Source organism: Panthera leo, chromosome D1, assembly GCF_018350215.1.
Source record: "Panthera leo isolate Ple1 chromosome D1, P.leo_Ple1_pat1.1, whole genome shotgun sequence".
NCBI classification, from domain to species: Eukaryota; Metazoa; Chordata; class Mammalia; order Carnivora; family Felidae; genus Panthera; species Panthera leo.
Window position 1 is genome coordinate 26600623 of NC_056688.1, and position 17544 is coordinate 26618166.

At 42.9% G+C, this 17544-nt stretch overlaps 2 protein-coding genes across 9 annotated transcripts in view; one reads left to right on the forward strand and one right to left on the reverse strand.

Annotated features, from left to right (window-relative positions):
• TMEM45B (transmembrane protein 45B) overlaps nucleotides 1-12786 on the forward strand; it is an 83332-nt gene extending 70546 nt beyond the window's left edge. For all 3 annotated transcript variants that reach the window (XM_042904097.1, XM_042904099.1, XM_042904098.1), the window contains exons 2-6: nucleotides 7619-7815; nucleotides 9772-9978; nucleotides 10751-10935; nucleotides 11491-11636; nucleotides 12678-12786. In XM_042904097.1, the coding sequence (XP_042760031.1) occupies nucleotides 7619-7815; nucleotides 9772-9978; nucleotides 10751-10935; nucleotides 11491-11636; nucleotides 12678-12786 (844 nt within the window). The remainder of the gene's footprint in view (nucleotides 1-7618; nucleotides 7816-9771; nucleotides 9979-10750; nucleotides 10936-11490; nucleotides 11637-12677) is intronic.
• The window catches only part of NFRKB (nuclear factor related to kappaB binding protein), a 53535-nt gene continuing 43988 nt past the window's right edge, over nucleotides 7998-17544 (reverse strand). For 3 of the 6 annotated variants that reach the window (XM_042904096.1, XM_042904095.1, XM_042904094.1), the window contains exon 27: nucleotides 13328-17441. In XM_042904096.1, the coding sequence (XP_042760030.1) occupies nucleotides 17316-17441 (126 nt within the window). In that variant the 3' untranslated portion in view covers nucleotides 13328-17315. Of the gene's footprint in view, nucleotides 12962-13327; nucleotides 17442-17544 lie in introns of those variants that run through there. The other 3 variants (XR_006193436.1, XR_006193435.1, XR_006193434.1) reach the window with 3 other exon arrangements.

The window sequence follows — 17544 nt, forward strand, 5'->3', positions numbered from 1 at the left end:
TCCTTTATGGTTTGCCTCCCTCTCTGTTTTTATCTTATTTTCCTTCCCTTCCCCTATGTTCATCTGTTAAGTTTCTTAAATTCCACATATGAGTGAAATCATATGATATTTGTCTTCCTCTGATTGACTTATTTCACTTAGCATAATACCCTCCAGCTCCATCCACATTGTTGCAAATGGCAAGATTTCATTCTTTTTCATCAGTGAGTAGTATTCCATTGTATATATGTATATTTACATAACATCTTCTTAAGCCATTCATCAGTTGATGGACAGTGGGCTCTTTCCATAATTTGGCTATTGTTGATAGCATTGCTATAAACATTGGGGTGCATGTGCCCCTTTGAATCAGCATTTTTGTATCCTTTGGGTAAATTCCTAGTAGTGCAATTGCTGGGCCATAGGGTAGTTTTACTGTTAATTTTTTGAGGAATCTCCACACTGGTGGCTGCACCAGTTTACATTCTCACCAACAGAGCAATAGGGTTCCCCTTTCTCAACATCCTCGCCAACATCTGTTGTTTCCTGAGTTGTTAATTTTAGCCATTCTGACCGGTGTGAGAGGTATTTCATTTGTGGTTTTGATTTGCATTTCCCTGATGATGAACAATGAGCATATTTTCATGTGTCTGTTTGCCATCTGGATGCCTTCTTTGAAAAGTGTCTATTCATGTCTTCTGCCCATTTTTTCACTGGATTATTTGTTTCTTGGATGTTGAGTTTGGTAAGTTCTTAAATAAATGTTTATTTATTTTGAGACACAGATATAGATAGAGAGAGTGAGCAGGGGAGGGGCAGAGAGAGGGAGAGAGAGAATCCCAAACAGGCTCCAAGCTGTCAGTGCAGAGACCAATGCAGGGCTCAACCCGATGAACCATGAGACGATAACCTGAGCCAAAATCAAAAGTCATACGCTTAACTGACTGAGCTGCCCGGGCGCCCCAAATTTGTGAAGTCCATTATAGATTTGGGATACTAACCTTTTATCTAATATGGCATTTGCAAATATCTTCTCCCATTCCATTGGTTGCCTTTTAGTTTCACTAATATTCTTTGCTGTGCAGAAGATTTTTTTTTATTTTTTTAATGTTTATTTATTTTTGAGAGACATAGCATGAGTTGGGGAGGGACAGAGAGAGAGGGAGACCCAGAACCCGAAGCAGGCTTCAGGCTCCCAGCTGTCAGCACAGAGCCTGATGCAGGGCTCAAACCCACAAACCATGAGATCATGACCTGAGCCAAAGTTGGACACTTAACCAACTAAGCCACCCAGATGCCCCCAGAAGCTTTTTATCTTGATGAGGTCCCAATAGTTCATTTTTGCTTTTATTTTCCTTGTCTCTGGAGACATGTCAAGTAAGAAGTTGCTACGGCCAAGGTTAAAGAGGTTGCTACCTGTTTTCTTCTCTAGGGTTTTGATGGTTTCCTATCTCACATTTATGTCTTTCATCCATGTTGAATTTATTTTTGTGTATGGTGTAAGAAAGTGGTCCAGTTTCATTCTTCTGCATGTTACTGTCCAGTTCTCCTAGCACCATTTGCTGAAGAGACTGTCTTTTATCCATTGGATACTTTTTCCTGCTTTGTCGAAATTAGTTGACCATATATTGTGGGTCCATTTCTGGGTTCTCTATTCTATTCCATTGATTTATGTGTCTGTTTTTGTGCCAATACCATAACTGTCTTGATGATTACAGGTTTGTAATACAGGTTATAGTCTGGGATTGTGATGCCTCCAGCTTTGGTTTTCTTTTTTAATATTACTTCAGATATTTGGGATCTTTTCTGGTTCCATACAAATTTTAGAATTGTTCTAGTTCTGTGGAGAATGCTGGTGCTATTTTGATAGGGATTGCATTGCATGTATAGATTGCTTTGGGTAATATCGACATTTTGACAATATTTGTTCTTGAAATCCATGAGCATGGAATGTTTATCCATTTCTTTGTGTCTTCTTCAATTTCTTTCATAAGCTTTCTATAGTTTTCAGTGTACAGATCTTTTACCTCTTTGGTTAGGTTTATTCCTAGATGTCTTATGGGTTTGGGTGCAATTGTAAATGGGATCTATTCCTTGATATCTCTTTCTGTTGCTTCATTGTTGGTGTGTAAAAATGCAACTGATTTCTGTACATTGACTTTATATCCTGTGACTTTGCTGAATTCATGCATCAGCTCTAGCAGTTTTTTAGTGGAGTCTTTCAGGTTTTCCATGTAGAGTATCATGTCATCTATGAAGAGTGAAAGTTTGACTTCTTCTTTGCCAATTTGGCTGCCTTTTTTAATTTCGTTTTGTTGTCTGGTTGTTGAAGCTGGGACCTCCAACACAATGTTGAACAACAGTGGGGAGAGTGGACATCCCTGTCGGGTTCCTGATCTCAGGGGGAAAGCTCTAAGTTTTTCTTAATTGAGTATGATATTAGCTGTGGGCCTTTCAAATAAGGCTTTTATGATGTAAGGGTATGTTCCTTCTATCCTGACTCGCTTGAGGGCTTTTATTAAGGATGCTGTATTTTGTCAAATGCTTTTTCTGTATCTATTGATAGGATCATATGGTTCTTATTTTTTAAATATTTTAATGTTTATTTTTGAGAGAGAGAGAGAGAGAGAGAGAAACAGAAAGAGAAGCAGGGGAAGGCTAGAAATAGGGAGACAGAATATCTGAAGATCAGAAACAGACTCCATGCAGTGAGTGCAGAGCCCAACATGGACCTCAAACTCATGAACCATGAAATCATGACCTGAGCTGAAATCAAGCGTCAGACACTTAACTGAGCCACCCAGGCACCCCCAGGATCATATGATTCTTATCCTTTCTTCTATTAATGTTGCATATCATGTTGATTGATTTGCAAATATTGAACCAGCCCTACATCCCAGAAATGAATCTCACTTGATCATGGTGAATAATTCTTTTATTGTACTGTTGAATTTGGTTTGCTAGTGTTTTTTGTTGAGAATTTTTGCCTCCAGATTCATCAGGGATATTGGCCTCCAATTCTCCTTTTTAGTAGGGTCTTTATCTGGTTTTGGAATCAAGGTAATACTGGCTTCATAGAATGAGTCTGGAAGCTTTCCTTCCATTTCTATTTTTTGGAACAGTTTGAGCAGAATAGGTATTAACTCTGCTTTGAATGTCTGGTAGAACTCCCCTGGGAAGCCATCTGGCCCAGGACTCTTATTTATTGGGAGATTTTTGATAACTGATTCAATTTCTTCCCTGGTTATGGGTCTGTTCAAATTTTCATTTCTTTCCACTTGAGTTTTGGTAGTGTGTATCTAGGAATTTGTCCATTTCTTCCTGATTGTCCAGTTTGGCATAAAATTTTTCATAGTATTCTCTAATAATTGTTTGTATTTCTGTGGTGTTGTGATCTCTCCTCTTCCTTTCATGATTTTTATCTATTTGGGTCCTCTCTCTTTAGTTTTTGAGAAATCTGGGTATAGGTTTATCAATTTTGTTTATTCTTTCAAAAAACCAGCTCTTAGATTCATTGATCTGTTCTACTCTGTTTTGGATTCTATGTCATTTATTTATGATGTAATCTTTACAGTTTCCCTTCTACTGGTTTTGGGTTTATTTGCTGCTGAATTTTGGGGTCCTTTAGGTGTGAGGTTAGATTGTGTATTTGGGATCTTTCTTGTTTCTTGAGATAGGCCTGAGCTGCAATGTATTTTCCTCTTAGGACTGCCTTTGCTGCATTTCAAAGGGTTTGGACTGTCGTGTTTTCACTTTCATTTGCATCCATGTATTTTTTAATTTCTTCTTTAATTTCCTGATTAACCCATTTATTCTTTAGTAGAATGTTCTTTAACCTCCATGTATTTGGGATCTTTCCAAATTTTTCCTTGTGGTTGATTTCAAGTTACATAGCGTTGTGATCTGAAAATATGCATGGTATGATCTCAGTCTTTGTGTACTTGGGCTGTTTTGTGACCAGTATGTGATCTATTTGGAGAATGTTCCATGTCCACTCAAGAATATGTATTCTGCTGCCTTAGGATGAAAAGTTTTGAATATATCTGTTAAGTCCATCTGGTCCAATGTGTTATTCAGAACCATTGCTTCCTTATTGATTTTCTACCTAGATAATCTGTCCATTGTTGTAAGTATAATTACATTATCAGTAAGTTTGCTTATGTTTGTGATTAATTGATTTATATATTTGGGTTCTTTCATGTTGGGGCATATTTATGATTGTTAGCTCTTCTTGATGGATAGATGCTTTAATGATATAATGCCCTTCTTTATCTCTTGTTATTGTCTTGGTTTTAAAATCTAGTTTGTCTGATGTAAGTATGGCTACTATGGCTTTCTTTTGACGTCCATTAGCATGATAGGTGGTTCTCCATCCCCTCACTTTCAACCTGCAGGTGTCCTGAGGTCTAAAATGAGTCTCTTGTAGGCAGCATATAGATGGATCTTGTTTTTTTATCCATTCTGATACCCTGTGTCTTTTGATTGAGGCATTTAGTCCATTTACTTTCAGAGTGATTATTGAAAGATATGAATTTAGTGCCATTGTGTTATCTGTAGGTTTTGTTTGTGGTGATGTTTCTGATCTTTTGTAGTCTTTGCTGCTTTCCATTCAGAGAGTCCCCTTACGATCTCTTGCAGGGCTGGTTTAGTGGTCATGAATTGCTTTAGTTTTTGTCTTAATCTCTCCTTCTATTCTGAATGACAGCCTTGCTGGATAAAGGATTCTTGGCTGCATATTTTTCCTATTCAGCATATTGAATATTTCCTGCCACTCCTTTCTGGCCTGCCAAGTTTCAGTGGAAAGATATGCTATTACCCTTACAGGTTAAGGACCATTTGTCCCTAGCTGCTTTCAGAATTCTCTATCTTTGTATTTTGCCAGTTTCACTATGATACGTTGTGGTGTTGATCTGTTTTTGTTGATTTTGAAGGGAGTACTCTGTGTCTCTTGGACTTGAATGCCTGCTTCCTTTCCCAGATTAGGGAAGTTCTCAGCTATAATTTGTTCAAATAAACCTTCTGCCCCTTTCTCTTGCTCTTCCTCTTCTGGAACTTCTATGATACAGATACGGTTTCATTTCATGTAATCACTTAGTTCTCTAATTTCCCCCCTTTTGATCCAGTAATTTCCTTTCCCTCTTCTTTTCACTTCATCATTTCCCATAATTTTATCTTCTATTTCACCTATTCTCTGTTCTGCTTCTTCCATCCTTGCTGTCACTGTGTCTAGTTTATTTTGCACCTCAATTATAGTACTTTCATCGTGACTGTTCTCAGGTCTTTGATCTCTGCAGAGTTTCTCTGCTGTCTCCTATACTTTTTCAAGGCCAGCTATTAGTCTTATGACTTTTAATCTAAATTCTTTTTCAGATATATTGTTTATATCTGTCTTGAGAGCAATTCTCTGTGATTTTTTTCCAGAATTTTTTTTTGGGGAGGATTCTTCCATTTTGTCATCTTGGCTAAGTTTCTGGCTTTTGTGTATTTTAAAAGCTTGTTATGTGACTTGCACCTGAAAGTACTATTTTAAAAAGGGATCATACCCTATCCAGGACCTGACACTTCAGGAAGTGTTTTTGGTGCATGCACTCTGTTGTCGTGTATTTGGCTGCTCTATTCCACTGGACAGTCCTCTGCAGAGTTCCTCCCTGCTTGTAGTGGTGGAGTGTTTGGACCTTCAGCCAGATGTGCTTTGTCTGTTTAACCCTGGAAAAAGAAAACAAGGCGGGGGGGGGGGGGGGGAGCCTGATCCCACAGAAAGAGAAAATTGAGAGAAAAGACCAGAGAAAACTACAAAGCTAAGTTCAGAGAAAGAGAAAGGAAAAAAAGCAGGTCCCCCCTCCACTGGGGGCTCTGCTGCTCTCTGAAGCCCCACTGTGTTGGTGACGGGGAAAAAATGGCAACACCCCAATTTCTCCTCCCCAGATCGAGTGTCTCAAACCACACTGTTCATGCAGCCCTCCGAGAGTAGCTGGGGGGTCAGCTTGCCCTGCTCCAGTCTCTCGTGCCTCCTAGGCACTCAGCTGGGATTCAAAACCCCATGTCTTAAGGGGCCCTGCACTTTGTAGACCCTGTTCTGGTGTAGTGCCACCCTGCCCTGCTGATAAAAGGTCTTTGGCTGGTACCTACAGGAACTCTTGTCCTTCGAGAGGCAATAAACCCTCTTCCCACAATACTCAAGGAAGGGGGCTGTTCTCTTCCAGTGTATCCCTGAGATCGTTACACTGCGCTATGCATTCTGGGCTGGCTCCCTCCTCCCCAGGAGCACAGCCATGTTTCCAGCTCCATTTGGAGACAGGAGAAAGTCATGCATTTTTGTACCTTTGAGTTTCAGCTCAAGGCTAGATCCTGCCAAGCTGTCTCCCTCCACCTGAGGAGATCTTTCTGCCACTCCACAGATCGAATTCCTGGGTGTTTCAAGTGATCTGACCTCAATACTGCTGTGTTTGAGGGTTGAGGAAAATCCTGGTCCCCCTACTTATCTGCCATCTTAAACCAATACTTACCATTTTAATCGTATAGTCTGCATGACTGTAAATGGGATAAATATAAATCATGACTGCTATCTTTTTTGGAATAAGGTGGTGTTTTTATATATATATTTTTACTAAAGTGTATTTATTTTTGAGAGAGAGAGAGAGAGAGAGAGAGAATATATGGGTGGGGGCGGGGCAGAGAGAGAGGAGACAAGAGAATCCTAAGCAGGCTCTTAGTTCTCAGCACAGAGCCTGACTTGGGGCTCAAACTCACAAACCATGAGAACATAACCTGAGCCAAAGTCAAGAGTTGGGGCACTTAGTCAACTGAATGTCCCTATATAATCATTTTTACTTTTGCCAAATTTGAATCATATAGACCATATTCCTTTATATTAGAAGGCTGCATCAAATCTCTAGATTTTTGTTTTTGTTTTACATTTATTTATTTTTGAGAGACACAGCAGGAGCAGGAGAGGGGCACAGAGGGAGGGAGACACAGAACCTGAAGCAGTCTCCAGGCTCTGAGCTGTGAGATCATGAGAACATGATCTGAGCCAAAGTTGGGCGCTTAACCAACTGAGCCACCCAGGTGCCCCTCAAATCTCTAAATCTTCAAATTATTTTCAAATTAGGTGGAAAATGATATTATACCTTCATTTGTCATCTGGAATTACAGTATTTATCAATTTGTATCATTTTGTGAATTGCATATTCATGTCTTTTGCCCATTTTCTTATTTGCAAAAGACTAACACAATAGCCATTTACCATAACTATTACAAATGTCTTCCTGATTTAATGTTTTTGATATGCAAAAAATACTTACATAGATGAATTTTCTTTAATTCTCTCCACATTTAGGTAAGCTTTTGCACCCTGCGATCAGTAAATATTTGCCTACCCTCCTCCCCATCCCCAGCCCCCTTTTATTTTACCCATGTTTTTAAAAAAGCCTTTGAGCCAGGAGTATTCTCTTGGGCACTCACTCAGCAGACAGGACTTTGATGACATAACATGAAGGCTTATTTTATGAGAATGAGTGGATCCTTCTTAACATGGCTTATGATCTGGAATCCTCAATCACACACTGTGTTTCCTGCCAAAATATACATTTATGTTTTCTTCATTCAGTCACCTAACAGCTGTCCCCTATTTTCTTAGGTGTCCAAGAACACTGATGGCAAACTTTAAGGGCCATGCTCTCCCAGGGAGTTTTTTCTTGATAGTTGGACTGTGGTGGTCAGTGAAGTATCCACTGATATACTTCCACCAAAAGGGGAAAAGCAGCCAACTGACTCATTACCATCAGCGCCTTGAGATCATTGAAGCCGCAATCCGAACTTTGTTTTCAGTCATTGGTAAGAAGGGGCTTATCTGGTCCAGGGGTCTCCCCAACACATGCAGAACTTGAACCCATTTTCTGGTCCCTGTGAAATGGATGTTTCCACCAGCAGATAATAAACAGGGATATTCAGTCAGCCAGTAAATATTTTATAGTATCTGTTGTGCACTGAGCTTTGTAATGTTAACAGTTAATAGCACCTTACATCGTAGTGCACCATGAAACACTGCCAAATAAACTACATTCTTTGCCCTAGAAGGACACAGGTATAAGATGTAGGAACAGAAGATACACTTTATGAAAAAGGTAAAACACAAATAAAAAAATAGAACAAATTAGAGTGAGCTCATGTACATGAGTTATAAGAAAGTACTAAATGGAGTTTAGTTTTAGAAAAAAACCATCTTTTTTCCAGTTGTCCACTAGAATCTCAAGAGTAGTTACCACCCACTTCCTTGGCATATCCTCCAACCCCAAATCTCAAGCAATTACAAAGACGGGAACTTGATGTTGGACGGCTAATAAGAGAGGCAGTGGAAGAGACCCCCAAAAAAAGCCAACAGAGGGCTGTCTGAAAGGGATTTTCCCTTACTGTGTCCCATTCCAACAAAATTTCACGTCCTTCCACCGTGACTGGTCATCCATTCCACTCCACTAATGGCCACATGAAAAAGGGCCAGCCGTGCCAATAGTAGAAAGTGTTCTTCCTCAGGATCCGCTCTGAGTAACGTGAGTAATGAGGGATCTTATTCTGCACTTGCATTTTGCCACGAATCACTTTGGCTGTCTCTCAGAAGGAACGGAAGCAACACCAGCAGCTTCTCTTGGAGGGAGCAAAGGTGCTTAGCTTGGTTTGCCTGGTCTAGCTGAATTTTCCCATTCACCATCCAGGCATCTCATCTTTCTGGAGTTGAGAAGTGACAGGAACTATATGGCTTAAATGCTAAGGACAGCATCAACTTTGCCTAGAAAATAGAGCCAGAAAAATATTTGGCCTCTTTGCTGGGTGAAAATTAATAGTCACTCAACGTCTCCTGAGCTCCTACCATGTGCAGGAACTCACTGCTCCAGGTTTTAAGGCTACAAGGGGGAACCAAACAGTCCCTGCTGCCACAGGACTTCCATTCTAGTGTCAGTGGACCTCCCTTCTCCCAGCTTGTTTACACCAATTCCTTGCTCCTTCATGCATAAATTCAGGAAGGGGCTGGGTTTAAAACAAAACAAAGTTTGGAGAACAGGGTTCAGAATGTCGCCGTGGAGGATTATTCGAGGCCCCAAGAACGTTATGGGCACCAGGAATAAAGGCCAATCTTTTGCTTTCCTAAACAAAAGACAGAGAAGGGACAAGAACTGAGAGCTACCCCATCTCAAAGGCTTACGTCTCCTGACACCGCAGTGAAGGGGCCCTCACCTGCTTCTCCCAGTGTTTAGGGCACAGAGACTGAAAGCTAGGGGAAGGTGCTCACTCTGTGCTCAGGAAAACCATGCACTTAAGTCAGCCCTCACAGACACACCTGGCAGCTGCTTCTCCCCCTTAGGCGTGCACAGGTACCTTTATCACCAGCGTGTCTCTGCTCAGATTCCATTATTTGCCACCTACTTGTTCCTTTCCGCGACTTCTTTCATTGCTCACTGAGCCCCGAGATGAACGTACCAGCCACATTCCCACATAAGTGATGATGCCTTGCCTTCATCTCAGCCACTGGACAAATATCCTGGGGACCTGTGTGGCTGTTTCTATTGCTTCCTTGCTCTGCACCCCCACCCCCAAAGAAACAACAAAGGCAAGAGGTCTACACAGGCTCCTCAGCAAATGCCTTCTTTTATACTCAAGTAGCTGCATCTGAGAGAGCAAAGTAGGCTTTCACCCGCATCTCGCATCTCGACTTCATTCATGACTTGGGGGCATTTGTTTCCCATCTGCCCCGGAGCTACACTTCCCTCCTTAATTTCCACTCTCACTTCCCTGCAGGGATCCTGGCAGAGCAGTTTGTTCCAGATGGGCCCTACTTCCACCTGTACCATGAAAACCAGTGGGTGAAGTTGATGAACTGGCAGCACAGCACCATGTATCTGTTCTTTGCAGTCTCGGGAATCGTGGACATGCTCACCTATCTCATCGCCCACGTTCCCCTGGGGGTGGACAGATTGGTTATGGCTATGGCAGTATTCACTGAAGGTAACTTAGGGGTAGGGATGGAAAAAAATAACAAAGTAAGAGACAGACAAATTGCATTTGTAACAGACCAGAATATAAAGACCAGAAGTACTGCAAAGATAATAACCTTCCCCAGAAAATCCAAATCTCTGAATTTCAAAAACCTGCATGGGACTTGGCCTCTCCCTGCTCCCTCCCCCATCACACTCATGTACCTGAGTGCACATGCACACTGAAACACACAAGAACTCTCCAAAACGTGGATGGATGCTACCCATGCCAGAGAACTCCCTCTGTCCGGCGGAGGAGACACTGCACTCCACCCCCCACCCAGGAGTGTTCTTGCCTGGACTCCATTGCAAACCTCAGGAGACCCACCCAGCAGCTAGGACAGATCTCCCAATATAACTCATATTAACCAGAGTAATGAGAAGGCACTTTGTAATCCAACAACCTCACTTCTGAACCCCAGGAAGAGACGAAGAAAGGTTGAATCAGGGCAAAACTGAATTTCAAGTACACATACACACACGATTTGTCACGAATCAGCAACGTGTTTCACCTACACATCCTGTATTGAAGCTACCACGGATTAAGAGATTTTAAGACACATCCTTTGCAACTTATATCCACTTCATACACAAAATAAATCTAATCTGCGTCTGTTGCCCCACGTCACATAAACTGACTTTGTAACTGCTGAAAAATCTCGCTTTGAGACAGGTGTAAGAGGGCATTCTAGCAATGGAGTAGAAACCAGCAAATCTCTGATGGCTGAAATGGCTTTGTGCAGGTTTTCTCTTCTACTACCATGTCCATAACCGACCACCCTTGGACCAGCACATCCACTCACTCCTGCTGTGTGCACTGTTTGGAGGGACTTTCAGCATCTTCTTAGAGGTGATCCTCCGGGACAACATTGTGCTGCAACTTTTCCGAACCACTCTTGTTATTCTTCAGGGCACCTGGTTCTGGCAGGTAATTTTTCAAAACAGTGCGCTTCACATTGTGTGGATTCAGGGAGCCCCGCTGAGTTTGTCAAGAGAAGTCATGTAGGGGCAGCACTGACATGCCATGTGAATGGGTTGAGATGGCCACTGGTCTCCCCATGTCCGCCCCATGATTTAATTTTACCCATTAATATCTTGCTCACGGACTGACAAGCAGAATCCACGGAGCATAAAGAGCATATTAAGAAATTCCCCATCTGCCCTCCCCAGTGGAGGTGCTGACCCCATTCACAGGGCTCCACATGCAGTACTTTCAGGGGTCATTTCTATAGTTTGTTACAAGCTCCACTTGCTAAACTGCTGACTTGCAATGTGGGCCCTGATATTTCGTTTTAATAAGCCCATACTAAAACCAGAATTGACTCAGGTCATTTCTCCTGTGCAAAAAGGCCTTTTCTATGCTAATGGAGGTATGAGAAATAGGAGGTAATGGGAATGCATGGAAACTTGGGTAGCACGGGAAGGACGTAAGCTTGTGCCTCTCAGAACCAACTAAGGCCGACTTCTCTGTACTACCCACCAGATTGGGTTTGTGCTGTTCCCACCGTTTGGAGCACCCGAATGGGACCAGAAAGATGAAGCAAACATCATGTTCATCACCATGTGTTTCTGCTGGCACTACATGGCTGCCCTCTGCATTGTGGCCATCAACTACTCTCTCGTTTACTGGTAAGTCCAAAGGAAGACAACTTTTGTCTAGCTTTTTTCTCCTAACCCCTTGTCCCCAAAATCTACTGCACTCCATTTTTATTTCCAGTGGCCCACATTTCATAACTAACCAGTGCTAACTTCCACCACTTCATGAGTGCCAAATACTTGCCAAGTTCTGTGCAAGGTAGTCTACACCTGCAAATGGGCGAGATATTGAAAGGCTGAAGGGCTGTCTGGTCGTAGTAACCTCACAGACTCAGGTTTCAAAGGCAGTTCTGACAGACTGGAAGGCTGTCGGGTGAAAGGAAAACCTCTGAATTAGGCATTGGTACTGGACTGCAGACCCTTGTTCCTGGATCTGCCCCACCTCCTCCCCAGAGATGTGACAATCAGACACGATGCCATGACAGCAAGTACCCTTTTGAGGGCTGTTCAGAGGTTACTGGGATAGCTGATCATTCCTGTGCACTCACTCTCCCAGGCACTGTGGGAAGCACAAGTCTATTACGCCACTGCATCCTCATTATTTTATGAAGTATACACGGTAACATTTTACAGATGGGGAAACCAAGGCTTGAAAGACTGAGTAACTTGATCGAGGTCACCCTATGAGTCAATGGCAGACTGTCCTGAACTGCAGAGCAAGCAACTTTTAGGATATGCTATTATTAGTTCTGTCATTGTAGCTGCCCCTCTAGTTTCTGATTTACCTACCCAAAGCAGATATACATCACATACACAGTTCCACGCAGACCAAACTGAAAAGAAGGTCACAGTTTCCTTTAGTTCTACTGCCTGGTCGGTGAAACATACACTGGGAGGCAGGAGACCTAGGTTTAGACTGTTATGACATTAACTATTAAATATTATTAATCATGAGTCCCTTTATCTACCAGTGAACACTGCCTAAGAAGTAAGATATGCAGACAACCACAGCATCTGGTGGACTTACAAAGAAAATGCGCTAAGAACCAGTAGATAACTTTAACATCCTTGGTTGAGAGAATAAGGGAATTCGGGGGGCTAATTTCATGGTTTCTTATTGTTGCTCTATTATAGCCATTTGACTCGGTTAAAGAGGTGCGGAGGAGAAATCATTGGGATTCAGAAGCTGAAGTCAGATCACACTTACCAGACGGCCCTCCTGACTGGCTCAGATGAAGAGTGAGGAGGCTACCCGTGATCAGTGCGGGGTGGACATGTCCCTTTGAGCACAAATAGCTAGAGTGTGCAAAGGTGTAGCTTGTCTCCTCCATTTCAATGCTTCCTTTGGTCTGCTCTTACGGTTCTATGTATTTGCACTTTCTCATTTAATTGGCTAAAGTTTGTGCTGCTGTGGTATCCTTCATAAAGAAAAATGACACAAGCCTTTATTTTTGTCTCAGTATGAAGAGAAATAAAAGACTCTGAAAGTTTGAGAACAGTAAGTGGCCACGGGATGAGTCTGGGATAGGAATCCAGCAGAACATCCTGCTTTTGATAACTTCTCTCTTTTTCAAATTTCAAGAAAACAGGTACTTTCTTATCAGAAAGTAAATACACGAGACTGACTTTATTTTAAAGATACAATTCTACCACATACTTCTTAAAGTAAAATAGTTCACAAACTTTGGTACTTTAAATGTTACTAAACATTTCCTAATTTACCATTAATATTCCAGAGTACTGTAATATCACTGATAAGTCACGACGTTGGGCCAAAGGTGTTTTTTTGTTTTGTTTTGTTTTGTTTTTTTAATCAGAAAGCTAGTCAGTGGCCCAGCTGAGAGCTGGAACGCAAATGTTCTGGCTCCTCAAAAGAACTCTAATAAGAAGACACTAACAGGAAGTCTGTATAATGAGGTAGAAAAATGGCAGGTTGCCGAAGACCTTGAATTTCAATACAGCTGAAAGCAAAGGGTAAGAATCGTGCAAAAGATGTGACTCTTGAACTAGTAATATAAAGTCCTGACAGTCTAATCTTGGTTCTGGATCTGGTTTTTTTTTTTTTTAAAAAACCTCCTTCAACAAATATTTATTAAACATCTACTTTGCGCCAGCACTGAAATGGTTGAAAGGATTAAGGAGATCCCTGTCCAGCAAGGAATTCAGTCTAATGGCGAAGATATGAAAGCGTTTACATACAGGGTGACTGGTGCCCTAAGGGGTAAGTACAACTACAAGGGAGGGGAGAAGATGGGGAGTTTGCCCTGTAGAAAAAAAAAAAAAAAAAGCACGTTCCAGGCACAGAGAATAGGATGCACAAAGGCGACAAAATCACAAAGGAACATGGAGAGTTGGTAAAGTTCTACAAACGGATAAAAGTGGCCTAGGCCAACTCTGAAAGGTCTTCTAGACCAAGTACCATTGGTTTGCACAACACTTTCCACACTCTGAAATGCACTGTATCCCACCTGATTCACACAACCATCTATAATGGAAGCCACGTTAGGTTCTTCAGAGAAGTTGATTAGCCAAAGGTCACACAGCTACCAAGTTGGGAAGCCAGCCTTCAGGACTCAAAAGCCGGCTTCCTTCCTGCTACTTCCCACAAATGCGGTAGAGATCTTTTACACAAAGCACCGGGTGCTCTCTGGAAGAAATGCTGTACTTAAGTGAAAGCTGACCTCCCACGGTTAGCCAGCCTTTCAATGCTGAAGTCACACGTCAGAGGTTAAGAATGAGCTACTTGAAAATACAGTTATGAGAAGAGAACCTGTGGTCCCCTTTCAGGGTCTACTTTCATTGGCCTGCTAACTAGGAAACCAAACTTTCATTCAACAAGTACTGAAGGATCTATTATGAGCAATTAATTTAGTATATGTGCTGCCGAAGCGAGCACTATGAGCAATTAATTTAAAACATATTCTTTCTTTAGAGACTGGAGGTGGGTATAAGGAACCTATTCCCAGTTTTACTTTCATAGTAAAGATCTCCATTTTAGGTTTGAAGGGTGGGGGAAGTGCACCACACTCTAAGGAAATGTAGTATTTTCTCCAGAGCAAGCAGTTGAGGTGTGAAGACCAGATATACAATATTGAAACTTACTGTAAAATCCCTTTCACAGCAGCAGTTTGGGGTACCTTCATGGAATTGGTCAACCCTGGAGAAAAACATTCTTAGATGGGTTTACAATACAAACCCATCACAAACAACGCTATTCACTGAATCTGGTCTTAGACATGTGGTCTGACCACTTTTACCAACCTCTGAACCTCAGCGTCAGAGGCTCAGTGGCTGCCATGAGTTCTTCTGGACTTACTCCCCCCCAAAACAGCCACCATCGCTACCACATCTCTACAAGACCCCTGAGGTCTGTATGCACAGAACCACATTGCACAGCATGCAAATGCTGGTGACGTCACTTCAACAACTCCAGCTGGGGCTTGCCATTCCTCAGTACTCCACTGACAGGCTGGGCAGTACCAAATCGTACTTACCAGGGAGTCAGTCCTACACTAACATCCTGAAACATCCCTGTTCCCCAAGCATGCAGACAAATGTCTGCAGGCACTCAGAGACAGTCACAGCCAGGTGACTTCAGTAAAGAAAAGTCAGTGAAGGGCTGGGGCTGAATGCCAGGGCTATCTTCATGAAATCATTTGTTAAGTAAATTCGGAAGGGGTTTGTTTTAACCAACAATAAATACCTGAGACAGGATCCCTCAAATTTCTACTGTTTTCTCATTCAGACACTGTCACGTGGACTCTTCATGTGAAATGTGCCTCTAGGAAGCAATGATGTGCAAATATCAAAGTACTGGAGAACACAGACGTGCTCTCCTTCACTCAGCTAAAAGGCCATTTTTCTCCTTCACAGCAGTCCCTACCTCTCCCCGCTTCCCAGTGGGACATCTGTGCCGGCCCCCCACTACTAGCAAAAGCTCAAGTCACCTCTCCGCCAATTCGCCTCAGCTCTCTGTACCTTGGGCTTACCACCCTAGCTCCAACTGTCCCCACAGCTCAGCATGACATACAGCCATCCTCCCCTAGGAAGGCAAAAGAAAGGATACTTAAAATCAGAAGACTGGATTTATGTCTTTTTCTCTTTAACCTCAACTCAGACTCACCACTTCTCCCAGGGATGAGAAGTTAGAAGACGGTTGATGATGTCTATTTACAGAACTGCTTTAAAAATCAAATGCAATGTCTCAAAAGCCACAAGCCACCCTGACCTTCTCTGCAATCTTCCTGATCACTCAGCTTCCACCTTGCAACCCCTCTAAACTACACCATTGGGACCTTCTGCCCCTCAACTCCACTTCCTCACCAGACCCCATAAAAGATCATCACTGAACTTCCAGATTAAAGACACATCTTTAATAATCTGGAAACGAGAGAGAGAGGCCCTGACACTGCAGAACAGCCTTACCATCCAAACCCTGCTCCCATACAAAAGAGGCATATACTGTTAACAACCAGTGCTTTACTTACTTACTACATTTAAAAATACTGTTCTGAGCTCTGCCACAGCTTGACGGAGGCTGAGAAATGAGAGGCAGCCAGGATTAAAGGACTTGTAAACGCTGACCGACCTCTCCTGTGACTGTGCTGCCTCGTCCGCCCAGTGGGCACACCCACTCACTCTCTCCTCTTGCCGCCTCTACTCTGGAGCAGAAGCCTGCAAAGTTTTACTTAACGGGCCTGAGGACATGAGAGACATTTTAGGCCTGAGGAGCATCTGGACTCTGGCAACTACTCAGTTCTGCCTCCTGACTGCAAGCAGCCAAGGATAATACATAAGCAAATGGCCATGGGCTGTGTTCCAATAAGTCTTTATTTACAAAAACGGGTAGCCAACCCCAGGGCTGTGGTTTGCAGACTCTTGCCCTGGAGCAAAGCAAAACATGTAACCTCTGAACTGCAATAAAGTCTATGCCGCAAGAACAGCATGTCTGCTGGCACTTGCCTATCCTGTCCACAGGCTCTGAACTTCTGTGTGAACAGGCCTGACAAGGAGGACAAAGTCAGCAGATGAAGATACGGACCACAGTCAAGATCCTGATACCTCATCTTTATGAGGTAGTGCCAAACTAATCCCATTTCAGGGAACCCACGCTATCTCACTTATCTCACTCCCTTGGTTTCTTACCCAGCTGACAGCCTCCCCATTGCCATGCAGCTCTCAAGTCAGCCACCAACTCACTGAGAATCCTGCTATTCTCCCATTCTGGTCAAGAGAATAATCAGTTCGGGGCAGTGGGGAGTGGGGGCTTTATAAAGCCCAGGTTTCCACTGGATAAAGACATACAACAGGTTCTTTAAAAAAATAAGTTACGTAAAAATTTCTGGACATAAAATTCCTATCCAGACCACTAGTCACAGAGAAGACCAGAAGCTAAAAAAAAATACAATCCACATCAAGAACGAGGCTTACTGATGGTCTGCACGATCTGCAGCTGTAAGCCTTCCCCCGGTGTCTGGCTCTCAGGAGAGAACCATGGCTCGTGTGGCACAACTATGACTTCATCCCCAAACAGAGGAGCTTCTCCTGGATCGGAGCGGAACAGCCCTTGGAGCCTGGAGGGGACTTTTCTCAGCATGCTCCACTGTGGAGTGTGGTGGCAGAATCCACGCCACTGTTGCCATCATCCCACTGCTGGCCTTCCCTTCAACAGACAAGCTGAGAAGGACGACACAACCTCCCTGCTCCCCTCCTTTAAGCCAGAAGGGCAGCCTGGGTGTGTGCTTTCACGGACGTCATCTTTCTCTCTCTGAATCACTGCTGTTCAGGTGCCTGTTTAGGAGATGGAGCTGTGGTCACAACAACAGTGGAGACTGCTTTGGAGGAACCAGAAGCTGTTCCCTGTTGAAGATGGGATGCAGGGACAGTCTGGATGCGCACCTGTTTGCAAAGAGAGACGGTCTGGTCAACAGGCTGCAAACGAGCTCCTCAGCTGAGCGCAAACAGCAAGAGAAAAAGAGGCCTGGTAGAGCCCACCGTTTGC